We start from the raw sequence: 27,137 nt of genomic DNA, 5'->3' as shown, positions 1-27,137 counted from the left end.
ACACAAATGTTCAATGAGGGATAGTGATGGATCAAAACAAGATGAACACATTTACAACACAAAACAAAACATTCAATTTCACTTTCCAATTAAATTAAATGTGTTATTATTTCCCCCTCCTAGATGAGCTCAACCTAAGTTTAAGGCACACAAAATAGGAAAAGAAAAAGAGAGAGATGTATGATGTGTGTGGGTGTATGGGTGCATGTGTGTGAGATAGACAACATAAGTGCACCTGCAGAAAACTGGCAATTGCAAGAACAGAAAACTCCAGAACTCCAGAGAGCAGTGGGGTAAAGACAGAAAACCAGGCCTTTAAGAAAAATAATTAAACTTCTAAATACAGATACAAGAAATTAGCTGTAGAAAAGTGGAGTGCAGACAAAGGAAAAGTCAATCAGCAGTGTTAGACTTAGAAGAATACACACTGAGGAAATACAAGGAAGACAGACAGAAAGAAAGAAAACATGAAAAAGTACACAAAGAAAATTATAAACCGATTGGACTAATAATAATAATAATGGCAGAGAGGCACAGGAATGATAGTGGCAGTTCAGGGGAAGAAAATACAGAAAGCAGAGTGAAATCAGACGCCAGTGCAGAGGGTGCCAGTCCACGATCCAGTCCACTCCCGCTTAGCAGAAATCTTCTTCAAAGACGAGGAAACGCTTTCCCCAAAAAAGCACACGTGGATCCTCGTCAAAAAGACTCGGAGCCGGGATACGCAGCAGCGTTTAAACGAAGTTCTCCTCAGCGCATGGTTGTTACAGCACACCGGCAGCAATAGATAAAGCGCCGGTTAAAAACAATCATACGGACTCGTAGCAGTGTTAATTATGGTGACATGACTTAAAAAAAACAAAAACAACGAGGGTTGCTTTTAAAAGTTAGTCTCCAGAAATTCTTAGACAAGGATTATGAAAAGAAAAAAAAAAAAAAAGATACTGAAGAAATGAAACCCTGCAGCAAAATCACCTCGACCTCTTGTCCGCACGTCGCTAGACTGAGTAGTCCGTCCGGACAAACGGTTCCCCCGTCTCCACTTTCCCCTCACATTTGGTTCCTCCTCTTTCCACCTAGTACTCCCATACGTTGCCTTCTATTCGTTCGTTCGTTCGTTCTCTCTCTCTCTCTCATTTGAGCCGGGCGGAGCGCATCGGGGGCATCTATGAGGTGCACTTCCTGGCGCAGGTGGTGGGGGTGGGGGACCTCAGCAGGACACAGCGGCTGCACTGCGTGGGTGAGTCCAGTTAATGTGTATTGCTTATGCATTGGGTCTGCTGGGTCACTTTCATTTTGTTTATGGGATGTGATGAGGAAATGTATCTCCAGACAAGGTCTGGTCACCTAGTTTTCTGTCCAGTTCAAAGTGAAGTTCTGAGCAGGACAGATTCTAAAGAGCAAGGTAAAGCTGGCACGAGTGTTGTGAGTGTCGGCAAAGGCATCTTCCCCGACGTCTCTGTTGCAGGGCCACTGGGCTGCGACTGTGAGCTCCTGTTCAAGGCTAATTCAACAAACTGACAAGTAGTTGGAAATTGACACACTATCAATATCATTTCAGCATTCACCCTAGACCCAGTGCTTGGCTGGAGATGTGTAGACATTTCGCAACTCTTTTGAGCTCTTAATCTGGAAATATGGCTAAGAGCATGTCTTTCATTTCATACTCAGACAGGATCTTTGTGCTGCAGTAATTTGTTTCCGGACACAGGATTGCTAGGAGGTCTGTTTTAATACTTGGTTAAGCATACAAAATTAAGAGAATGTGGAATAAATAGTGACTGTTTGAATCCAAGGCAAGCAAGGTCAAGGGTTTTTAAATTACACACATCATCAAGAGGTAAGGGTTGGTTTTCACGAAAAGGACACAGTTCCAGAACATTCTTTGTAAAATATCTCTCATGGTTTAATTTTACTGAACTGCGTTTGCTGTAATTAATATGAAATTACATTTATTTTATTTGATGAATGAAAGATTTATTTTTTCAAAGCTTTCAGTACTGGGGTCTGGTAAATCATGTAGCTGGAGTTACAGGTCAGGCTTAAATTGCTGGTTTATAAATACATGGAAACATTTATTGCAATTAAACAGGTAGTGATTTGAAAATCAGGTGGAAGAAACGCCACCCTTTAGTCCTTTAAGACTCGATTTCTCTTAATTGAGTGAACTTGCTTACCGAGCTTAACTAACTTGTGTTCCCCGTCTTTAGAAATTGGTACTTGAGGGTGACTTGTATAACTAGCTGGATTAGATCTCTCCAGGACCAGGGTTGCCCCCCATGACTGCCATGTACATTACAGATGCACCTGAAAAACATGCCTGACTTTCAATGTGACACATTCCTGTAGAGCACCAGGACTTCGCGCCCTGCCCTCAGCCCCACCACAGCCATCACCAGCTGCGAACTCAACAAGAACACCCGTCACTGCCACCAGCAGCACCTGCTGACCCGCCAGTTGTGTCGAGTGTATCAGACCTGTGACCATGCCATCCTGCTCTCAGGTACGCCCCGCCACCCAGGGACCAGTATATATGTGAACGTGTTTGATTATGTCTCTGAGTGTGCATGCTCCTAAACTATTACTTATTTTTCTTCTTAATTTTGGTGATTTATCCAAAGCAACTCACACACACATTTGCATTATAAGAGTGTCATTACATAGCAATCAGAAATGCGACAAAACACAGGCAGCAAGAATGCTACAGTGAAGCAAACTACATTACAAATTACAGCAACTGTAATACATGAGTGTGTGATGATATCATATTTGCCATTTTTTTAAATGACAGTACAGTTAAAGTGTGCACAAAATGTGATAAATAATGTATGTTTTTCACCAGTACACGATCATGTGAATTGCTCCTATGCATGGGTGTGTAGCTACATATTAAACCATTATTATTGAACCATATTATTCTTGTTTATTGATTACTGTATGAGAGGATATGAAATATGGTGAAATGACTTTGAATATGTTTAAGTGGATATGGTATATGCTGACATGTTACTGTTTTACTCTATGAGACAAATTAATTATTATAATGACTGTGGTTTATAAGCTAACTTTTTTGTTTTCTGTAGAGAGGTTGATGTTCCATTCATAAACTGAGTAAGTTTAACGTGAAACAGTTTCAACAGTGGAGACTGCGTTTACTGCCTTTTTGTAATATTTTCAATTTCATATCAATGTTGTTTCTGATACCTATTGAGTGAAAAGAGACCTGGGTCATTTAAACACCGAATGGTACACCGGATTGTGAGCCGACCTCTAAAATGTATTGCTTTCATTATTTCGTAATCCCCTGCACAACCAAGACATCTGTGTAAATGTTATTTCATAAAAATTATGTTGTAGGTCGAAATACATCCATGACCAGAAGGAGAAAAATGAGAGGCAGTTCCTGCAGGACTTAGAGTTAATCTCTGACAGGCTGCAGGAAATTCCCATTAGCGATATGGTTAAGGTACGCTGAGCCCTGCTTGTGTAGAGGACCCTAGAGGTTTATTGTCTTCTTTTTCTATATAAAACCTTTTGATTGTGTTGGTTACCTGCATTGTTCTGATGGATCTGTTTAATGTTGATATTGGGCATTTGTCTCATTTGTACTTATATAACGTTGCATGTTTTTTGTCAACTGCTGTCTAATTGTGATTGTTATTCAGATTACTGTATGTGTGTTACCTGTCCACCACAGCAAGTTCCCAGAAGACTGTTTTATGGCTTGAAGGAATAGCAGCTTTGGTCTGACCCTTTCTCCCTCCCTCCCCTCTCTCCAGGCCACTAAGAGCCCTGTGTGTCCCCTGGACCCCAGTCGGCTGACAAGGATGAACTCTGTCCCTGTCCTTACCCCCTTCTTTTGCCAACCGTGGCATACAGCCCATGGGGGGACATGGCCCAGAGTCTTTGTCCCCCCAGCCCTCAGCAGAGGGTCGCTGGTACTCCCAGCAAGGCGAGAGGATGGAGGCGCGAATCATCATCAGCGTGTCATTCATGGATGAGGTTCAGCTCAACAAGGCCAAGACGGCCTGGAAGCCTAGGATAAAGCAGGCTTCCACAGTGGGTGATGACCCCGAGGTCATTATTACCCAGGTATGTAGGAGCAGAGGACACGGTTTGTGTTTGGGGGGTGGGAATAATAATTTGCAAGTCTAGTAAATGGGATTGTGGGTAAACTTGGAGCCCCAGTGATGATCTGTTTTTAGTGCCATGGTGTCTGGGCCTCAGACCTCTACTGATGGAGAAGAGGAACTGAGGGGCTGAATATGCTCACATGCACCCACCTCTCCACAACAAATAAAAACACGGACTTGGCCGAGGTTTGCAGAACTAAGTATTTTTCCTTCCTTCCCTCCACCCCCCTTTCCCTTCAACAGTTACTGATCCGCAAGATGAACAGTATTCTGAACAAGATGACCCCACAGATGTATGGGGCACCGTTTGTGTCATACATAATTTCTTGCACGAAAGCTCTTTTGTGCACGAAATACACATTTCGTACCACTAAATGTACAATATCTGTAATTCATTTCGTAGACGGAATTTTCCCTTACAACATTTTGTGGACATAATGCAAACTCGGGTGTTCATTTTGTCCACGGAATGCAAAGTACATTTTACATTCCATCCACAAAATTGCTAATACTCATTATGTGCACGAAACGAGCATTATGTGCACAAAATGCCATTTCGTATGACGAAATACACATTACGTGCACGAAATGCCATTTCGTGAATCACATGACTCGATTCGTGACATCACCTTGACACATGAGAAGTGTTGGCGAATCAGACGAGACTGAGGGCGCAGAGGTTTCTGAGGGAAGCTGGTAGTGATGGCTGATCCTGAAAGTAATAGTGCTGCTGCCCGACTGCGGACACTGGCTGAAGGGGTCAGCAACCTCGCACGACTTGTGGAGTCGTTGGTAGCGCCGCCTCAGCCACTTGATGTCACCGCCTCTGTCAGGCCGTCGGCACCTCGTCGGTTTTGCAGACTTCTCTCTTCTACATATTAGCATCGATTGTTTTGGATGTTTACCTCTGCTTTTAAACTGTTCTGCCACTAATGGGCTACATTATGAAAAAGGTATCGCATTTATTTATGGTCATTGTACAAACGGGTGTAGCGACAAATCAAAATGTCCTCCACTGGTTTTGAAAATCGGGTGTATAGCAAACAGTGTTGTAGACTTGTGAGCCTGTTCACCCGTGAGCTGCTCTGTTTATTACAGAAGCAGCTCCTGCGCAGTGGGAAGAGATATAATGCTCTAGTCCAGGCTGGGAAATGAACACCCGCCACCCGCCACATGCGGGTAACTTGCCTGATCTAAACACATAAACCCGCCTCTTAGGGAGATGGGGAAAATGGCGGCGCAGCGAAAGTGCTCACTAATTGAGCGCGCTTTAAAAGCAGTCAGATGAGGGATGTTTTGGACATTTACTGCTTCCGAGACCGATCAGACAGAATAAAGCACGTTTTATTATTGTAAACTTTTAATTTGGCACATTGTTCATTATTGTAGATAGTTGTGACCTTGATTTATCGGGGGCAGAGGTTTATGACGATGGGGTGCCAGGGGGCGAAGGTACAGATTAAGACGTTTCTAGTTAATTTCAACCTAAATGTCAGAATCCCCTTTTAAACCCTAATTACAGAACTGACACAAGAAAACCGCTAGGTGTAAGAAATACACAGTAGTAATAGTCCGAGATGTATTTTACACTGCAAACCCGACCGGCCGGTTTCGCGGGAAAGTAGAAAGATCACCTCTGCACCGAGTCAGACACCCGCGATTATAATCAGTAAGCAATGCACATGTATTACTATTACTGTTATTTATATGATTAAATATTACTGGTAATAACGACAACAACAAAAATAAGTCCATTTGAAGATGCTTTTAAATGTATTCAACACTGCACAACACGATCGGCTGATTTGTTTTCTGTGGCTGGTGGGCAAAGAAGTTAATTCCCCCCCCCAGCTCTGTCCCGCTGAAGAGAAGTGCGCAGTATCTATGTGCGCGTTGGATGAGCAGCACTTTACATATGTGCAAATCGCAGCTACTGTTTGTGTTTAACATGATGCTCTGCAGTTCTGTTATCAGATGTAGAAAAGATTATGGGGTGTATATTCCCAATCGAATTAGAAATGACCACTGCTTTTTTATTTTATTTTTTATTTGTGGGCTCCATATGCATAACTATGTTTGTGTGTGTGTGTAAGTATTTAAACATTTGAGATCTAACTTTTTAACGGTGTTTATTTGCAGGTTCGAAGAGGAGCTCAAGGCGAAACACACGAACACGATTTCTCTCCTGATGTAAGTATGTTACATTGCTGAACGAATCAGCACTCCTGAAAGTTTTCTGTTGTCTTTTTATGTATGGTCAAAATTAATACAGACATAGTAACTTATGTTGTATCTGTAATATTATGCAATTCCATCCACAGTATGCCTTTTCTTGATATTGTCTTTAGAGAATTCTGCCACTGCCTTCAGCATTCCGTGGCAGAACACGATCGCAGAACTGTTGCTGGAAGGTCCCGGGTGGTAATTAAAGACATCATATGCATTCCGTTCAGTACACGATAATTCTTGGAAGATACCAAGGGATCAGGAAAAGGAGAAAATAGCTGCAGAGGGGCTGACTGGCAAAATTAATCTGGACTCTACCTGGAATGTTCAAGAAATGCAGCAGGAAATTCAACCATTATTCCAAAACAAATTCAGTACAGATGGAGATCAGCTTGCTTTTTCCTTTTTACAGGTACGTTTTTATTCATCCCTATCTTAATTTTAATATTAAAAATTCATTTGAGCTGATTAAGTTGATAATGGTATTCTCACATTTTTACTTTTTAGTGTTTGCCAGGGGCAAGGAAACTAATTAGACCCAACATATCTGCCAGTTTTTCCTGGAATGGAGCTGAAGTTATTAGTCTGACAGGACAAGGAGCTTTGTACATTCCCAGTCACCACAATTTGCCAGAAAATTAGGTACATTTTGAAGGAGCATGTAATATTAAAGTTTAATGTTTAGTAACCCTTTTAATTTAAAAAAAGGCATAATTTATAAGTTGTTTTTCTGGAACAGGAAGATGAAACCCCAAATGTGGAGAATCCAACACTCCAAACTTCAGTAAGACTTGATACGCAAAACAATAATTCACAAGTACAAGAACCGGTAAGGAAAGATGAGTTTTGTATATGTTTTGAGTGAACAATCTATATAACATGAAGGATGACTACCTTAATGTTACATTTGAATAGTGGTGTAATAAACTGCAGTCATTTAGATATTGTAGTGCAGGAGAGAGATCGATTCCTGATTTTGCCTCCTCACATAATCCAGGTCACTAACCCAGCAGTCAATCACATCCCTCCATCCTCTATAGACAGGTGGGTTCCAGTTTTGTCCAAACAGCCAGGCCATCACTGCCTCAGTCAAAGCAGCTGAAGCCAAATCCACATTTAAAAAGCAAGAAAGGGATGCAATTTCCTAAATTTAGAAGGACCAAACTGCACACTAACATTGCCAAATTCACTTTTGCAGTCATGTTGTAATTCTTATTTATATATTTTTTCCATTTGGTCTTACAGACTTTACTTCATCCAAGAGATGTCAGTGCAGAAAGGTAATGTCTAAACATGTATGTTGTTTCAAAAACAAAGTTGTGTGACTTGGCTTTGAAATTGTGTTGATTGTAAGCATTTATGTTAGATTCATTTATGGGAAGGCAGTTAATTTGATGAGAGAAACTGAGAGTGCTGATTTGACAGTTTAAATGTTATAGCTGCTCATGATTTATAACATATGGATTGCATTTAAATATTTTTTTACTGCAGAAAAGTCGAATTTAATTGATAATCAAACTTGTTATCTCAGTGTATTTAATAGCATACTTTCAGAGTATAAGGAGGTAGACATTTCTGAGGGTATTCCCGCTGTGGCAAGTAGATAGTAGGGTTTTTTGGGCGCGGCCTATTTTGTTATGACGTATGCCCTAAGCTTATTAATATTCCTACGTCATAATTGGGGGGCATGATTTTAGGTAGATTTATTTCCTTAATTATTCCTACGTCATATCCGTCAGAAAGTGTACACCCATAAAACCCTGAACAACAAGGCCGCCCATAACCGGTTGTTCTTGTTGTTCTTGTTGGTCAACTGTAGAGTGTGAATGGGTCGGCTCTTCCTGTAGTGGTTGGGGGTCTTTTTTAAATATACATGTAATGGTCCCAGGTCTTAACAAGGTCTGTTTTGAATAGTGCGTTTATCATATTCACACTGTCTATGTCTCTGTCTGTCTCTCTCTCTCTCTCTCTCTCTCTAGTCCAAGCATTTTATAAGATCAACAAGTTCTGTTGTCTGTAATGGTCCCAGGTCTTAACAATGCCATTTTGAATAGTGCTTTTAGCATATTCACACTGTCTCTGTCTCTGTCTGTCTCTCTCTCTCTCTGTCTCTCTCGCCCAATCATTTTATAAGATCAACAAGTTCTGTTGTCTGTAATGGTCCCAGGTCCTAACAATGCCTGTTTTGCATAGGGTACTTATGTTAACCCCAAGGTATATGGCTCTGTCTCTCCCCTCAAATTTAATTAAAAATAAAATTAAAAAAAGAGGGTGTGTGGGTGTGTGGGTGTGTGGGGGGTGTTTGTGTGTATAGGTTAATTGTTTTTGTAAAAAAAAAAAAAAAGCTGTGGTTATATTTTATCTCACACATAATGTGTTCATTCGTTTTACTTAAATACATTCTAGGGTCTTAAAGCTCATAAGAGTTAGACTTAAGATAAGGATATGTTTTTAAGGTATTTTAGCAGTCTCAATCCCTGATGATAAGGAATCATTTAAAAAATAAAAACAACTGATCACTCAATGCTAAATAGATCACAACACTCAAGGCTAAATCACTCACACCATGGGGGGCGGGGGTGGGCTCAGACAAACGTCGGTATGGCGTGTGTTATCAAAACATTCAGAATACTTTTAAACTATATAATTTATAAGCTTTGTAAAATAAACCCAAATATCTCTTTTGCGGGGATAAACGCTGTTCTGAGTAGTTTGTGACTTGTTTAATACCAAACAAAGCATCGCTATTAAAAAAAAAAAAAAAAAAAAAAAACGCTGTAAAAGCGCTACTTATTTTAGATCTTTATAGTTATTTTCTTGGCTCAGGTTGTTTTTTAGCGCGTATAAAGGCCTGAAATATTCTTAGTGTTTATTGACTATAGGTCTTGATGCTTAAAAATGTTTTTTGAGAGACCAAAAGGTTCTAATAAAAGTTTAGAGTAGAGAGGAGAGAGATCGTCGCCATCTTGGTTTCTATTTGAAATTTGATGCAGGGTCATTTTATTGGTTGTTTTTGATATGTTAATTGGTAACAGGATGGCACAAAGGCCAGCCCAGAACAATGCCTTACAAGCAGATCCGGCAGCTGGCCATCAGTATAAGTATGAAGGTCTGGTCTTCAGCTCGACAGACTCGTACTGACCTTTCGATTTAAGCCTAAAGATCAACAATGTCCGGAAACAACATCAACGACTTCGATTTAAACGAGTTTTTAGGTAAGTCTTCAAATTATTTTCATTGACTCAGAGCGTGTTGTGGTCATGTATTGTAAATAAGGTTATACCATCTGTTTTAAGTTCTGTAAAATTATTTTTCAGCCAGTCAACAGGAGTTAATTCCCAACGCTGAGGATATCATCTGGAACAACGACGGTAAGATTTTTGTGTTTGCGCTCAAGGGTTCTTATGTATGGGGTGTGTGTGTGGTTTTGAAGCGGCTCATTAGAGTTATGAAAACGTTTTAATATATATTAATGCCAGTCTCTTTAATTACACAGAAACTATCGAAAGGCCTGTGATTAATGTCTCCGAGGATCAAACAAGAGAAGTGGTTGTCCCTAGACAGGCTGTCTGCCGACCGGGTAAGAACTAAACCCCTGTTTGTTTGTATAACGTTTCTGTAAGATGTTTGAGGCCCGTTTTGTTAATTTTAAAAAATTATCCTTTCTAACAGTATTAAGAAACGTGGTTCGAGACAACGAAAGGCCTTCCACATCGAGGTCTTGTTTCGTTTTACATTCGAGAACCGTAACCTTTCAAGAATCTGAAAGGCCGTCAGCCCCTGTATCTGATAGCGGTGAGTATATATCTGCCGCTTGTAAGAGGTTAAAACTTTTTATAAAGCGGGGTGGTTAAAGGTTAAACATGTCTCTTACCTCCACAGAAGTGCAAAAAGCTAAACCAGCTGAAAAACATAAGAAACGATTATTCTTTGGAGGTAAGTAAGATCTTTCAAACTTTAAGGTTTTTAAAAGGGCTTTGTTTGCCCGTTGAGGGCTAATATTTAAGCGATGGGTGCCCATTTCCTGTAGGGCGGGGGGTTCTGGGAAAGATCTTTAGAAGTCCGGACAGGTCTAGGCTTGTTTCTGGGGCATGTGTTTAGAAATGACCGATTGTCCTACCGTCTGGTTAGGAAGTAAAGCTGGCCGAAAGGTTTTAGTAAGTTGTTTGGCTTATCTTCCGCAATTATACTTCTGTTTTAAAGTGGCTGTAGGAAAAGGCTTGAAGGTGTTCATTGTATTTAATATTTAAACAGATCGTGAAAACGTTTGTGAAACAGGAAGTCCCGGGATCAGGAAGCGTTTACACTTGGAAGGTTCGTTTAAAAATGAAATGTGGTGTGTGTGTGTGTGTGTATAAAAAGTTTTATTAACAATATTACAGTTTTTAAAGAAACATTTAAGAAACCGTTTATTTACAGAGGCTTCTCTGTTTTACATTTATTATCAAGTCCTAATAAATATATTGTCTGTAAATAATAAGGCGTTGTAGTGAATGTCTAAGCCTATTTTCAAAGGTCTAAAAAAAGCTAAAGGTTTTGAAGTTCCTGGATATGTTGTTTTAAGTTTGATTTCTGTCGCTGTTTAAAGATGTAAATGTAATGTATATTTTTATTCTTCCCAAGACTCTTGGGATAGTCATTCTGTGGATGAGCTATTGAGGACAATTACCCCGTCTAAGTGGGATCAAACATCTTCCCCGGAGAGATCACCGAGAGGATCCCCCACGGTGGTCTTGGAGACCCCCCAACATCTACTCAGGCCACAGCCTTCTGGGGGTAATTCAACAACCCAGATTCAGCCCGACGCATTGTCGGTCGGAACAAATACAGGCAACCAACAACCTCAGGGGTCGCCGTCAGTCAGGGTTGACACACCACCCAACGACGGACTGGTTTCAACATCGTCCCCCCATCCCCGTTTCTTGGCTACAGAAACGCTGAACAGTACACCGCGATTGGCCAGGGTGTCACCGCAAAGGCCTTCTTGGTCTCCGTCCGTGAGTATACGCTCGCTCCCTGCCTCCTTCGACCGAGATTTACCGGAGCGACCATCCTTTGAAGCTGTGCCAGGACACCATCCCCCGGAGCTACTTCCTGAAGGTCGGCATGAGTTGCTACGTACTTTGTTACTAAATCAAAGACTTGTGTTAGTGGGACAAAACCTTGTGATAGAGAGCCAAAACACCCTTATTAATACCCTTACTAACGAATTGTACCGTATTTAATGTTTTAATAGATACAAAACGCCTTACTATTGTGGTTTGTTGGAAAAATAAGAAATAAATAAAAAAATGTCCGGACTTGGTAAAAGAACTCACAAACTAAAGGATTATGATCAAGTTAGGGCCCCAAAAAGACCTTCCCGAGAGAACATCCCCGGCCCTGTTGTGAACTCCTCTGATGTCCCAATGAACCAGGAACTATTACAAATGATAAATGATTTAAATAACCCCCAATCACCCCCGATAGAATGTGAATTAACAGACTTACCGGTGAACCCCGACCTGTTACAGATGGTCAATGATCTAAATAACCACCTCCCAACGGTAGAGCTTATAGAGGTTCAACCCCTAGTTCACCCCGATTTGTTTGAAATGGTGGAGGCTTTGGAGACGCTACCCCGACCAAATTCTGCCCCTGTTATAAATGATTTGAGACAATTAGAACACAGTACGGCGGCAGAAGCAGCCGTCACTATAGAGGAGGGTCTTGACATTAACCGGTTGGATATCTTTGAAGGACTTTTACAGGCTTTAAATGAGCCTCCTCAAAAAGGGGGTTTTGTAGATGTCAGCAGTGGGGGTGTTCGGAATGTGGAGGGTTCTGAGACTGATAAGGTTGTGGAGGACATGCTCTGTGAGAATGTAGGGGTTGAAGGCTTTGTTCAAAATGATGATGGGGCCAAGAGTACCAGTGATCCCGTGATTATAGATAGACCGGCCTATAACAATTTTGAAATGATTCAGCGTTTTAATTTTGCAGAACTTTTAAATTGTGACAATTATGCAGAAATATTTGTCAACATACACGAGGCCTTGCAAAACATGCTTGAACAGGTTGCTGAAAGGGTCAGACCTCGAGATGTTGTACAGTTAGAACTCAGAGGGGATGATTTGTTTAGCAACCTATCTGTAATGATGAGTGGAGATAATTTAGATGTTGATGAATTTCTGGCTAAAATCGAAGCGTTATTGCAAAGTAACGCATCCATCTTAGCGGATGAAAGTCTGTCTCTGGTAATGAATGTGGTTCGTAACCCTGAGGGTGGGGCACTTAGAAGACTGTCGAAATGCTTGAAGAACGACATAATTAGGAACAAACTCAGGCAATTAGTGGTGAGTTCCAATGGGGACAATAAGCTCTGTTTTGCTTACAGTTTAATAAAACTACTCACCCCCGACATGCCTGAACCCCAAGCTATGCAAGAGGCTTTAATGCTTCATCAGAGGGCCGGCTTAAACTCTCAACAGATGGTTGCCTTTTCAGACATTACCAGGTTTGAGGAGTTGTTGTCTTTAAAAATTGTTGTGTGGTACCGTTGTGAGGTAAAGGAAGTATTTGTGAAATTTCAGACACATCCTGAAACCCATACACAGACACTGTTTCTCTTCCTAAGTGATAGTCATTACTTTGGAATAAAGAGTTTGACGGCTTTTTTGGGTTGTTCGTATGTTTGTCATTGGTGTTATAAGGCCTTCAATGATAAGCTTAAGCACCGCTGTGACGGTTACTGTAACGTCTGTTTCAATCCGCAATGTCGTAAGGGTTTGGCCCCTACCATCCGATGTAAAGATTGCTTAAGGATTTGTCTCTCCGCGTTCTGTTTTTCCGAACATAAGGTACAGAGGGCCGCTGCTGAGGGGGTTAAAAAACGGAGTTATTGTGATCAAACTAAATATTGCCCGCAATGTTGCCTCCAGTACCGTTTTCATGAGGCTAAACCACACAAATGTCTGGAGCCGAGATGTAGGATCTGTAATGCTGATTTAACCCCGGGGTCTGAACACCAGTGCTTTGTTCAGCCGGTTAAAAAGGAGCCGCCGCACAACCGGTATGTCTTTTTTGATTTTGAATGCCGGCAAGAAAACGGGGTCCATGTTGCTAATTATATACACTGTATTGACATGTTGGATTGTGAGTGGTCAGCTAGCGGTGAGAGTTGTGTCAGGGATTTCTTTACGCGGTATCGCGGTCCAAAATACCTCAATTACACATTTATTGCCCACAATGCTAAGGGTTATGATTCTTACATTTTGATGAAGTATCTGGTGGAAAATGGGGTGACCCCAAAAATAATAGCTCAGGGTAGCAAGATCATGTGTTTCACCGACGAAGCTTTCAACCAACGTTACATAGACTCGTTAAATTTCCTCCCCATGAAATTGAGCGCTTTGCCTAAAGCTCTGGGTTTTGAGGCTCAGAAGAAAGGTTGGTTCTGCCATTTTTTTAATACTAAGGACACTCAAAATTATCGAGGGTCCTACCCGCCCGCCTCTTATTATGGGGTTGATACTATGATGTCTCATGAGAGGGAGGAATTCTTTAAATGGTACAATACGGTTAAGGGAGGTGTTTTTGATTTCCGCGAAGAGATGGCCGCTTATTGTAAAAATGATGTGGTGATCCTTAAAGAAGCCTGTTTGCGTTTCCGCGCCGAGGTTATCAACACATCGGGTCTCGACCCTTTGCAAAGTGTGACCATAGCGTCTCTCTGCATGAAAATGTATCGATCCAATTTCTTGCAGAAAAACACTATAGCCGTCACCACTTCTGACAACTATCGTGCTAGACAAAAGAACTTTTCGACTGTCTCCATACAGTGGCTGGAATATCTGAGTGCCCGGGATAACATCTTCATCAGACATGCTTTAAATCAAGGGGAAGTCAAAATGGGGCCTTACTACTTAGACGGTTTTAGCGACGTGTCTGGGCGGCGTACCGCTTATGAGTTTGCTGGTTGTATTTACCATGGCTGTCCTCAGTGCTTCGACCCAAACACCTTTAACCCCGTAACACAAAAACTCTGCGGTGACATGTACTATGATTTCCAGGAACGAATTGAAACTTTAAAAAACACCTATGGTTTGAATGTGCTGGTGATTTGGGAACACGCGTGGACGACCCTGAAGCAACAGGATGTGGGGGTACAACGGTTTATGGAAACCTTGGACTTTCCTGAACGTCTAGAGCCCAGGGATGCGTTATTTGGGGGTCGTACCAACGCCCTCTGTTTACATTATGAGGTAAAGGAGGGTGAGAGAGTAGATTACTATGATTTCACCAGTCTGTACCCTTATGTCAACAAGACCAAAATGTACCCGGTGGGGCATCCAACCATTGTTTATCGTGACTTTCTCGAAATCGGACAGTACTTTGGTTTGATCAAAGTCACCATGTACCCTCCTCGCGAGCTGTTCTTACCCGTGTTGCCTTACAGGTGTTCGGGAAAATTGATGTTCCTTCTGTGTAGAACGTGTGTGGAAACTGAAAATCAAAATACCTCTTGTCTGCACAGTGATGACGAGAGAGCGCTGACGGGTGTCTGGTGTAGCATTGTGCTTGACAAGGCGGTGGAGAAAGGTTACAGAGTCGGTAAGGTGTATGAGGTTTGGCATTTTTCTGAAAAATCTGATACTCTTTTTGCTGAGTACATTATGACCCATCTGAAAGGGAAACAGGAGGCATCGGGCTATCCCTCATGGTGTGTTGACTCCGCGGCCAAAGAGCGGTACGTTCAGCAATATTTTGAAAAGGAAGGGATCCGTCTAGAGCCGGGGAACATAACTGTAAACCCCGCCAAGAGACAAATGTCCAAACTGATTTTAAACAGTTTGTGGGGTAAGTTTGGGGAAAGAAATAACCGTCTAAACACAACCTTGATTAAAACCCCTGAACAGTTTATAGAATTTATGTTTTCCAAACAACATGCAGTATCACACTTTCAATTCTTAAATGACCACGTGGCACAGGTCCAGTGGAGGGCCCCTAAAGATTTCCCCACCAAACAGGGAAACGTTAATGTTTTCATAGCGGTTTTTACCACGGCTTACGCCCGGCTTGAACTGTACAACTTAATGGATCAGCTGCAGGAACGCACGCTCTATCATGATACTGACTCTGTAATCTTTGTCACCAGACCAGGGGATTGGGTCCCTCCCCTCGGGGACTACCTTGGGAGTTAACGAGCGAACTAGATCCTCAGGACCACATAGTGGAGTTTGTTTCAGGGGGTCCTAAGACTTATGCATACAGAACGGCGGCGGGTAAGACATGTATGAAAGTTAAGGGTTTCACTCTGAACCATTGTAACAACAACAAACAGTTCCTAACCAGGAAACGCGGCAAAAAATCCGTCTGTGTAAAGAGGGGGAGACTGATGTGACTCCGACATCTCATTACTCTGACCGTGCTGAGGACGGGATCTATCCACCGTTGGGAAGCTTATTAATCTCATGTTTTTATTTGTCCCCCCTGTAAATAATGACCCGACAAACCATTTTTTTTTTTTTTTTTTTTTTCTTTTTCAAATGTTGTACATTTATTTATAACATAACCCTTAACACGCATGACATCTTTTAAAATCCTCACAAGAACACCCCATCTGTATACATGGTTGGCTAGGGCCGTAAGTCAATGTGTTATTGTGACGTCCTCTAAGACCAAAGGAAAGGATCCAAGTGCAGGCTTTTAGAGTTGAAGCAGATAATCCAATAAGGGCAAAACGAGAGAGCATAAACAGGGACAGTCCAGGTCAAATGATCAAGCGAACAGGCTAGTAGGGAGATCCGAAAGGGGTAAACGAGAGAAGGAAGCAAGAGGTCAAAAATACACAGGAAGGCAATCAAGAAACAAGACTTAGAAATGATCCAGGAGAGAATTCAAGACTTCGCAATGAATCTAGGAAACAGGGGTTTTAGTACTGTGAAGGAGAGAGGGATTGAACAAGGTGAATGAAGGATTGACCAATGATGGACTAATGGAGAAGAGGACAGAACAGGTGCACCTGGTAGGGAAGAATGTGGAAAGACTGGTTTGACTGGATAAAGGAAAGGAGAAGCACTAAACTAGTATTCGGGAGAGGGAGACCTCTGGTGGTGAACTAAGGTAGAAACAGGGGAGACCGTGACAGTTATAAGGGGGGGTCCACAGTGACCTGACAAACTCTGCCACTTTTTTATCATTTTGGCCTAAATCCTCACTGTACAAGGACATAATATCGGGGTATGACCTTCCTTTAGATCTATGATATAAGAAAAACACACAGTGTTGACCACAAGTGAAGGTCTGAAGACTTTGTACTTGACGACCGCTGTAAATGGTTTCTTGACAGTTGTTGAGCAGAAAGTTATTGATCTTCCGAGGGAAAGGTCTGAAATCCGGGGGGTTTCCATAGGAATCAAAAAATTCCCCACAGCGGTCCTCCCTTAGATAAATAGCCAGCCAATGTTCTCCGGGCATATTTTTAGGGTGTGTGTTGATTATGTACATTGCAGGTAAATTCTTGATCTTAAATTTAGGCAGCTGGTCGCAGGCGTAGACTCCTTGAAACACTTTCCGTGAGCCGGCCAGGGCATTCATGATGTGGTTGAGCTCTCTGGTGTTCATTTTAATAATAATCATACAGAACGTTTCTCCTCTGATTCACCTCAATAATGTTGTCAAACACAGCATACACGACCATATTTACAGTGCGTGGTAGAGGCTGCTTGAAACGCATCTCCAAACGCATATTGCCCGTCTTCATCAGTGAAAAATGTTGTCCACACTCTTCGTCAGGGGTCAGGTTGAAACCGTACAGGGTGTAACCGCTGCAGTATTCCCGGCGATCGATCAGCAGAGGTTGATCCTTGAGATGGCGACCCGTAGCCAGTACTAGACTGTAATATTCACGAACCGCGTTGCCGTTTTCAAAGTCAGGTTGAAAAGGTCTGGATGGAACCTGCACACCATCGACGTACAGTGCTATAAATTCCGCGTTATAATGTTTAAAGTTAAAGGGGTTCTTGTTGTAAACCCCGGTAAATGCATCATTATCCACGAGACCTATAATAACCTGTTTTGGGAGCTGTCCTAGAAACAGATTTTCCTGGTTCATCACCCGTGTCCCTGCAGGGATACTGTGGACTTTCATATAGACTCTTTCGATCGGGTACTTGGCGTTTGCCGTCATTAAAGCCTGTGCATGTCCTAGTTTAACCGCCGGGGAGACGGATACTTTTTTCACAAACAGCGAGGCCGATAATATGGTCAGTTTATATTTTTCAGTATCAGGGGTCATCAGACAAAAAGCACTTTTACTACGGATCATTTTAATTTTAATGTCTACCCCGTTGAGCATGAGTTTTTCTTGGAAAAATATGTCTGCATGGATATGTCCCATTAGCTCAAAGGTCCTCCCTTCTGTTGAAAAGGCCGTTCTTTTTTGCAAACCCTTATTGAGTCCCTCTGGATCCTGGTCGTCCATAGCTTCCGGGGTGTCTTTGAAGAAAAGGCCGGGGCTGAACTGTTTGCTTAGGGTCTCCTCACTATAATTAAGGATACACTCCATCATGGCCCTATAGGGGTAAGTATTGCTGCTTTGACTAATGAGCCGATCTCCCAGGGTCACATCCACCTGTGAAAACATGATGGCCACCGGGTAATTGATGACCCCAGCGTTGGCCGTCTTCTCGATTGCATCGCCATCCTCATCAGTCACTTTACAGTTCATTAAAATAAATGTGTTATTCAAATCAATATAATCCTCGCCATTGCCAGCTATAAAAAACTCCAGAGGGGCCGTATCTGAAATTGCGGAAAGAGGCGGTATCTCTACATATATGCTCTTATCTATACTCGTTTGAGTGTATGGAACTGTAAACAGATCCAGTTCTGATTTGACGCATTCTTCCGATAGACTGTGGACAAAAGACATTTTTAAAAGATGTATCCTGAGGCTCTATTTGTCTTTCTTTGCGACTTTCTTTTTGCCGGTTTTTTCTTGTGCTGCTTCCTTCTCCGAGTGTTTCCACGATATGTTGGAGAATGAGAGATTCTTCGTTTTTTGTTAGCCACGGATCTTCGTCGCCCTGGTGGACACATACTGTTTCTTCTTTTACCCCCCCTCCTCGCCATTACCATGAGACCCGAACCCTCCTGCTGCTCATGGCTAGCTGCCCGGTTCATAACATTGGTGAACACGTCACTAACAATATTTTTAGCCGCTGATTTCAAGTGGGGTCTGGCTATAGCAAAGCCTCTCTTAAGCAGGGGTACGGCCATTCTAAAGAGACCACGAAAGAGTCCTCCTAGACCGGCTCCATACATTGTAGGGGCTCCTACAAAACCGGGCAAGCCGTTCCCGGCTTGCATCTTGTAATAATCCACATAGGCGCTAGGATCTACATAACCCCTCGAGGTAGCCATTTTAATAATGTACACACTGTTTCAGGGGTCGAAAATGTAGTTTGACAATAACTTTACCGAAGCAGAAGGGTACGTTGATATTCTGATCCGATTTTACTTCGATCGTGATGTTGTCAAAGTGGGTCTTTGAGACTGGTACGTAGTGTGGCTTGTCATAAGTAATTGTGACCATGTCATTGCTTTTACCTTTAATAAGTACATTTCTCAAAAGGGGGACATAGCTATCCCCGACCCTCTGGTGTGTTATGATATCCGTATACACATAAAGAGTGTAAAAGCCGCCCCTGATGTCAGCCGGGAAGGGTGCCACCACTTCTGAGAACCTGCTCTCTGTGTCAGAATAGAACCCTAATATACGACCCAGTTGTCCGTTGGTTTGAATGCTAATACAAGGTTTTGACACCTTGTACACTCTGTTTTTAATAGGGTTGTAATATAGCTTGATGTTGGGGGTGCCTTCTGAGAACTGTTTATGCATCTCATCTAATATTGTATCCACATTGTCATAATAACCTCCTTGTATCGTGAATGTCCATTGACTCTTTTTAACATCATCAAAAATGGCGAAGGTGGCATCCTTATCTTGTAAAACAGCCCAAGTGTAAGGATACTGTATTTCCGCCAACCCCACTTCCCATGAACCCCTTAGATCTATAGATTTTCCAAATTGTACCGTGTAACTGGATATTTCATTTTTAGGGTATATATCGAGAGAGGCGTTACTGGGTAGAGTCACGTAGAAGCCTCCTGATTCCATCTTGAGTATCGAAAGTAATGACCCCACCACACCCGCGGGCATGTTGTTATAAGGCTTGAATATCACAAACCTGTTGTTCCGGGACCCAACTATTGAACTTTTCAGGCCATCCAAGCCATTTCACCAACACATATTTTTTCCGGTTCTGGGTTTTCTCAGCTAATATCTTTTCAACTCTGTATACAATGTCTTTACCCACAATAATTTTTTGTAACTCGGCTTCGTAAAACGTTCCTTCTATAGCCTCCCCGTCATAGTCTTTTAACCGGTACACGGGGGGGTCTCTAGCCACCTGTTCGGTAACTGTAAAATATTCGTCAGAAAATGTTTGTTCATAACCTTTGGCAAAAGTACTCCTTAGCTTTGAAATGCGAACCACATCGCCGATGTTGAACTTATAAGTAGTTTTCCCCTTCTTAATAAATGGGCCGTATAATTTTTTATAGACCTTAAAAGAATTACTTTGATCAACATCTATAGGCTTCATTTTAATACTGGCGTGATACCCTTGGTTGTAAGCATCGATAAAATCCTGAACTTTATCAAAATACTTGAACGTGTTGACCGCTGTAAAATATCTCCACATTTTGGTCTTTATGGTGCGGTTAAACCTCTCCACCACCGATGCCTTAAGCTCATTACCGGTGGTGAAATGATGTATTTTGTGTCTCTTCAGTAGATTCTGAAATTCTCTGTTGAGAAACTCTTTTCCTTTATCAGTCTGCAGTTTTTTAGGACATCGGCCCTGGGACAATATATCCTCAAAGGCCCTTGTCACCGCCCGACCTGTTTTATTATGTAGAATGCGAGCCCAGGCATATTTTGATAACACATCGATACACATCAACATAAATTTGTGACCATTGTTATGTTTTGATAAATTTGACATATCGACTAGATCCATTTGCCATTGTGAGTCTATGTCAGTTGCATATACGCGGTTTCTTTTAAAGTTAATCCTGAGAGGTTTATGTAAGGTATAGGCGTCTTATTCCCGTAACCATTCTGAAACAACCACATCATTAACCTTCACACCGGCCTCAGCGAGTCCTCTTTGAAAACCCTTCTTACCCGCCAAACCCCCAATCTTGGCTGGGTTGTAGTATAGTTCATGCATTTGGGGAGCTTGCCGAGTCATTCTGCCAAATAAACACACAGACCCACACTATGCGCCAAAGTTTTTATACAAGGTTTTTTATTCAACTTCAGGAGAGCAGATACCCCTTTTTAGACATTTGAGAAAAGTATAACATACACAACAATTTTTTCTACGGTCCAGACAAAAAGAAATCAGATGATTGGTTACTTGATCTATATCAACAAATACCTGTTTCTTTATCTTGTAGGCACACACCTCAGTTACATATGTAAATAAAACAACAATATGACCTATTTTAAAAGTAAACAGAGGGGTATTAAACATGCTCAGTAAAAGGTCATACAGATGTTGATGAAATGGCCTAATATCATTCTTGGCCCCCTTGAGCGCTTCATCCCAGTGTTCGTACCCCCCGGTCTTTGTTACAGCAACCATTAACTTTTCCAGGTTTGAAAGTTGATCCTCATCGATGGTTAAATCTGTAGAGAAAAGGCTCGCGTTGGCTACTTTTCTGTCAAGCACATGGTGTAATAGCGCTCTCAGGTTAGCTGCAGAGTGTTGATGGCAGAACCAGTTGCAGCAGCAGTCCAGAACATTCCCCATGTTCAAAGTCCCTTAGTTCAGGTCAGAGTCTGAATCAGTGGCATAGATGTCGAATTCTTCGTCGCTGCCCCCAGCTTTAACTTCTTTACGGAAGAAATAAGCTTTTAGCTTGCCAGCGGTTTTTCTACTTGGCTCATCCAGGTCATTGAGCAGCTGCCCAAGTTTCTCTATTATAAACGGCTCCTTTTTCAGCTCCAGCAAAATCTCATCTATGATTTTCTGGACTTGTCCCGCAGTGACATGTATGTGGGAGTAAGACAGAGCCTTGATTAGTGCCGGTTTCAGCCACGGTTTGTTCAGTCTTCTGTAAAACACGTTGAAATAGAACAGGAAATAGTAACGGTCTGGTTCAAACAAACAACTGTGTCTCAACTGACTGGGGTGATTCACTTCACACCCCCGACAGACTTCTTTCAGAGCTCGGTCGATGAGAGCACTCAGAATATACACCAGGGTGCTTTTAACCACTCTGCTTACTTGGTCACATACCCCGGGCATAAATCCTGCGTCTTCATCACGCCCCCGAGACAGTCCGATGCTCATTGGGTCGCCTGGTGGTTTGTGGGGTGTTTCTACATCCATTGGACTGACCCCCTCCTGAGACGCACAGACGGTAGACAGTTCGGCAAAATCGAGGCCCTCCAGGAGCTCCAGAGGCTGGGGATCCACGAGACTCATTTGGACATCCATCGCCCCGCATGTTGTTTCGTCCTGAGGGACCGGGGTCTGAGGTCTTGGAGGGTAACCGCAGTCAGAGGGTTCCGGAGTGTATACAAAATCTGGGGAATAGAACCAGGGTTGATCCCGGGTTTGAAGAGGCCTGTAGATCCTGTCGACGTCCGCAGCTTTCGGGTAAGACATTCTCTTTAATTTTAAACCATGAATGAATTGTTGCGCCTTTTATCCTATCTCTTCACTACGTCACGACACACCGCCCTCTTAGAAGAGAGTAGACCCTGAGCCGTCAGACCCCCCTCCAAACCCCCACAGGTCGTCTGTTTTATCATCGTCGTCGTCATTCAAGGGGGATATATAATCCATAATCCAGCATATTCTCCTTCTAACAGAATCCAGTTGTGAACATTTGGTCAAGATGTCAAAAACATCATTTATACAGTTTATGACCTCTTTCAAGAACGGCCAGTCCACGGCGTCAAACATAATTTCAGTAACCTGTTTTTCTGGATCCTCCACAACCCCTTCAATAGGGTTTGTAATCAGGGTACTGCTAAACAAAACCTTACGATCAGTAGTTAGAGATAGACTCTTCACCACTGTACCGTAGTTCTGCAAGCTTTCCCATTCACACCTTTCAAAACTCTGAGTCGGAGACTCCGTTTCGCCTTCTCTTGGAACCTCATGCAAGCCTTCTAGAGTCTTATCCACAAGCCCCTGGTCTCTCCATGCCATCACCTTCAACCAGTCCTCATAAGAGTATTCAATCACCGTCTCAAAAGGTTCCAACGTACCCTCCTTCTCTCCCAAAGCATAAAGCTCCACTCCAACATAGCTGGGATCCCTTTTAAAGCGGTAACCCCGTCGACCCCCCCAGAACAACACCCAGGAGCGTTCAATCTTCAAATTGGTGAGTACAGGAACCCTTGCCCGGGATTGTTTCTTGCGGGGTTTCATGTTGATGTCGCTGGACATGTTGAAGAAGCGGGATGTTTCAGATGCTGAGAATTAAAGAGGTATTGCCTAAAAGCAGCGCGGGTTCTTAAATAGAGAGGAGAGTTTCGGGGCGTTGCCTTCAGAGGGGTGGGGGTCTTTATGGGCGGCCTTGTTGTTCAGGGTTTTATGGGTGTACACTTTCTGACGGATATGACGTAGGAATAATTAAGGAAATAAATCTACCTAAAATCACGCCCCCCAATTATGACGTAGGAATATTAATAAGCTTAGGGCATACGTCATAACAAAATAGGCCGCGCCCAAAAAACCCTACTATCTACTGTGGCAGCTGGTTCAGTGGTGACTTCTGTACCTGACAGTGTAGACAGGCAAGTATAAAGGATATAATGTATACCAGAGTTAAAAATAAAGATATATGTGTGTGTTTAAAAGTCATAGGTAATAAAACATGCAACCAATGGCAGAGACTCTGCCTTTTGGCTGATTTATAGCGGGGACCTGTCCTGCAAAAAGAAAACCTTCAACAAAAACACAAGATATACATAATATATCTTGTTATACACAGGCTCTAAGAATCATGCCCCCCCCCCCATGTATTCTCACTGTATACTTATTGAATATTTTAATCAATTTCAGATTAAGTTGGTTTATGCTTTTCTGTAATGGGGACCCTAATAAGATGCTTGTAAATTGCAACTTTATTCCAATAGCTCTAATTTTAACAGTAACACTAATCTTAATCAAGGAAGTATAGTATAAAAACATTGTCTTCAAACTGAAAATGAATGCATTATGTGTAGTCTACTTCTCTACAGGAGCCCAGAAAGCTTACTCAGAGAGCTGTGCACCTCAGTACTCGTAGATGGAATTCAGACTGTCAAAGTCAGGAGGACCCATGCTTTCCAAGATTTAATTAAATGGATGTACAGAGATGACTATGGTTGGAATAAATCTCTCAATGCTTGTTTTGTTGGAGAACAAGGATTTGACTCTGGAGGACCACGCCGTAATCTGATGGAGCTGGCTGCCCGTGGTTTGATAAATTGGGGGGGGACTTTGGAGTGGGGAAGAAGGACACCTGATCCCATCTACAGACTTTACTGTTTTACAAAATAGAGCCCTTTTCATGGCAGGCAGAATTGTTGGAACAATTCTGATTCAGAGCTCTCTGAAGCTAAACATTTTTGCTGAATCACTGCTGAATACAATTGCAGGAATAGATCAGTGGTTTGTGGAAGATGTTTCTGATGAAGATGTTCAAAGCAAACTGAAAGAGGTATTAGTTGAACACATGCTCTGAAGTACTTTTTGCTGTGCAATATACATACTATTCATTGACAAATGTCCACTCGTAATTTTCAAAAATGTGATGCATGGGAATAAATTCAGTTTATTATCACAATGAACAGTTCATCACCTTTTTCTGCGAAGTTTATATTTTTTATTTTTTCAAGGAAGAGTGGACTGGAGTGAGGATCCTGTTGTGGAGAAGATAGCAGGGGACATAAGCTTTTTGGGGCAGGTGAATGATGCAAATAAAGTTGACTTCATCCAAGCTGCTGCACGCTATTACACTTCTGTAGTGAATCGTGCTCAAATTGAGGAATTCAAAGAAGGCCTTGAAACATTCGGTATAGCAACTTTGATTAAGAAACATCCAGGTCAGTGTACATACACACCGTAGATCCCTGTCACAGGTTTCTATGTGCTATTTAAAGATGGTTTGCTTTTTAATATAGATGGAACACAGTATTTTCATTTATTATTATTATTATTTTTTTACTTGTATATCCTTTAATTGTAATTAAATACACTTCTCTCTAATGTTCATGCAAGGATTTGCCTTGTGTTTAAACTAGAAGTAGTTTACTATACAACTTTGTGTGTGTGTGTATATATATATATATATAACATTTTTTTTTTTTTTGCAATTTTAGATGTGATGAAGCTGCTTCTGTGTGGTCAGAACAGAACAGTGATGCAGCCGGATGACGTGTATGACATGTTCGAGGCACAGTTCACAGAAACGGGGTCAAATTGCAGAGCATTGGAGGTAGAAGCGATGATGAATTTCATGTTTTTTATTAGCAGTTTGACAAACAAAAGTAAGCAAGCACTTTTATAACCTTAACATTAATCATTTTAAATTACCTTCTTAGCTGCAGCTGATGTTATTTAATTTCTGAAAGTAGTTGAACTATTTAAAATGTGTGTAATCATTACAAGCCAATATTTTATAGCCTCTCAACAAGTTAGATACTATAAAGACTCACTGTCTTGATGCAAGCTTCTATTCCATTTATTTGTATATTGTGTTTTCTGATTTCAGATTGTACATTAGAGGACTTACTGATGTTCCTAACTGGAGCAAAACAGTTTCCTGTTGGTGGATATGAAATTCAGCCAACTATTGAGTTCAGCAGGGATTTGCAGTTCCCAACCGTGAGCACTTTGTGGCCTTGTTTTGAGGCTGCCAATTGGACTCAATGAAGAGCAATTCAAAACTAATTTTGAATTTGCAATCCAAAGCTGCCATGACTTTTCATTTATTTAGTGACAGGATAAAGCTTTTTTTTTTTTTTTTTTAAAACGACATCCTCACACATCCATAGTCCTCAAGTCAAGTATGAAGCATCCCCTACTCAAGTCACCGTTGGTAAGATCATTACTCACCCCTCCCTCCGTCAATCGTCACTGCTCCAGCCTCATGCTTCATATCACTGAAACTGAGACTAATCTGTTTATGTCACGCCACATTCTTTCTACACGTTCATTGTGGACAGAACTGCCTACAATTACAGATCTCTCAGTATTGTGATGCTGCATCATAGCATACCAGACTTGGGAATTTTCCCCACCATGAACTGTGCGGACATGCAATGGCCATGCATATTTCTCAGTGGCTGTCTGAAACTGCTCAAGAACTGTATGTGCCCTGTTGTTATTTGCACATGAGAGAAAGACAATAAGCCTACTGTAACCATCTATTCCACCATACACAACGAACTTCCAGCGTATCAGTTTGTGTAGTCCATCTAAGTGCCACACAAAATTGTGGCACACACAAAAGACCAGTACACTCGTCTATTGATTACAGAACTTTGTCTCGTAGAGATGCCAGATTGAACAACTTCACGTATAACGTTCCTGAGTCTTCGCCGAGGTACATACAGTGAGGGGAAAAAAGTATTTGATCCATCGCTGATTTTGTACGTTTGCCCACTGACAAAGAAATGATCAGTCTATAATTTTAATGGTAGGTGTATTTTAACAGTGAGAGACAGAATAACAACAAAACAATCCAGAAAAACACATTTCAAAAAAGTTCTAAATTGATTTGCATGTTAATGAGGGAAATAAGTATTTGATCCCCTATAAATCGGCAAGATTTCTGGCTCCCAGGTGTCTTTTATACAGGTAACGAGCTGAGATTAGGTGCACTCTCTTAAAGGGACCATAGTCACCAAGAAAACAATTGGTAACACACTACGCCATGAAGGACTGAAATCCTGCAGTGCCCGCAAGGTCCCCCTGCTCAAGAAAGCACATGTACAGGCCCGTCTGAAGTTTGCCAATGAACATCTGAATGATTCAGAGGAGAACTGTGTGAAAGTGTTGTGGTCAGATGAGACCAAAATCGAGCTCTTTGGCATCATCTCAACTCGCTTGTTTGGAGGAGGAGGAATGCTGCCTATGACCCCAAGAACACCATCTACAATTGATTTGCATGTTAATGAGGGAAATAAGTATTTGACCCCTTCGACTTAGTACTTGGTGGCAAAACCCTTGTTGGCAATCACAGAGGTCAGACGTTTCTTGTAGTTGGCCACCAGGTTTGCACCATCTCGGGAGGGATTTTGTCCCACTCCTCTTTGCAGATCCTCTCCAAGTCATTAAGGTTTTCGAGGCTGACATTTGGCAACTCAAACCTTCAGCTCCCTCCACAGATTTTCTATGGGATTAAGGTCTGGAGACTGGCTAGGCCACTCCAGGACCTTAATGTGCTTCTTCTTGAGCCACTCCTTTGTTGCCTTGGCTATGTGTTTTGGGTCATTGTCATGCTGGAATACCATCCACGACCCATTTTCAATGCCCTGGCTGAGGGAAGGAGGTTCTCACCCAAGATTTGACGGTACATGGCCCCGTCCATCGTCCCTTTGATGCGGTGCAGTTGTCCTGTCCCCTTAGCAGAAAAACACCCCCAAAGCATAATGTTTCCACCTCCATGTTGGACAGTGGGGATGGTGTTCTTAGGGTCATTCCTCCTCCTCCAAACACGACG

The 27,137-nt window shown here is 42.0% G+C and overlaps 1 protein-coding gene, 1 long non-coding RNA gene and 1 other non-coding gene across 3 annotated transcripts; all 3 read left to right on the top strand.

The window, feature by feature from the left end:
- The first annotated feature begins 1,085 nt into the window (after nucleotides 1-1,085).
- Nucleotides 1,086-13,358, top strand: LOC136711665 (uncharacterized). Its single transcript, XM_066688050.1, has 16 exons — nucleotides 1,086-1,240; nucleotides 2,350-2,503; nucleotides 3,358-3,466; nucleotides 3,780-4,092; nucleotides 6,273-6,323; nucleotides 6,482-6,771; nucleotides 6,867-7,001; nucleotides 7,099-7,188; nucleotides 7,605-7,639; nucleotides 9,395-9,574; nucleotides 9,677-9,730; nucleotides 9,856-9,939; nucleotides 10,032-10,154; nucleotides 10,242-10,295; nucleotides 10,614-10,673; nucleotides 10,983-13,358. The coding sequence occupies exons 10-16, from the start codon at nucleotides 9,529-9,531 to the stop codon at nucleotides 11,582-11,584; spliced, it is 1,023 nt and encodes a 340-aa protein (XP_066544147.1). The 5' UTR covers nucleotides 1,086-1,240; nucleotides 2,350-2,503; nucleotides 3,358-3,466; nucleotides 3,780-4,092; nucleotides 6,273-6,323; nucleotides 6,482-6,771; nucleotides 6,867-7,001; nucleotides 7,099-7,188; nucleotides 7,605-7,639; nucleotides 9,395-9,528; the 3' UTR covers nucleotides 11,585-13,358.
- On the top strand, nucleotides 4,183-4,259 carry LOC136712025 (small nucleolar RNA SNORD66). Its single transcript, XR_010804797.1, has one exon. It is a non-coding gene; the product is annotated as a small nucleolar RNA SNORD66 (small nucleolar RNA).
- Nucleotides 13,359-23,495: 10,137 nt separating the features above from the next.
- Nucleotides 23,496-26,070, top strand: LOC136711460 (uncharacterized). The gene is made up of 3 exons (XR_010804729.1): nucleotides 23,496-24,516; nucleotides 24,793-24,908; nucleotides 25,185-26,070. It is a non-coding gene; the product is annotated as an uncharacterized LOC136711460 (long non-coding RNA).
- Nucleotides 26,071-27,137: the final 1,067 nt, after the last annotated feature.

The sequence above is a fragment of the Amia ocellicauda genome, chromosome 16 (assembly GCF_036373705.1).
Source record: "Amia ocellicauda isolate fAmiCal2 chromosome 16, fAmiCal2.hap1, whole genome shotgun sequence".
Taxonomy (NCBI): Eukaryota; Metazoa; Chordata; class Actinopteri; order Amiiformes; family Amiidae; genus Amia; species Amia ocellicauda.
Note: the sequence above shows the minus strand (reverse complement) of the source record. Positions and strands in the feature narration are given on the sequence as shown.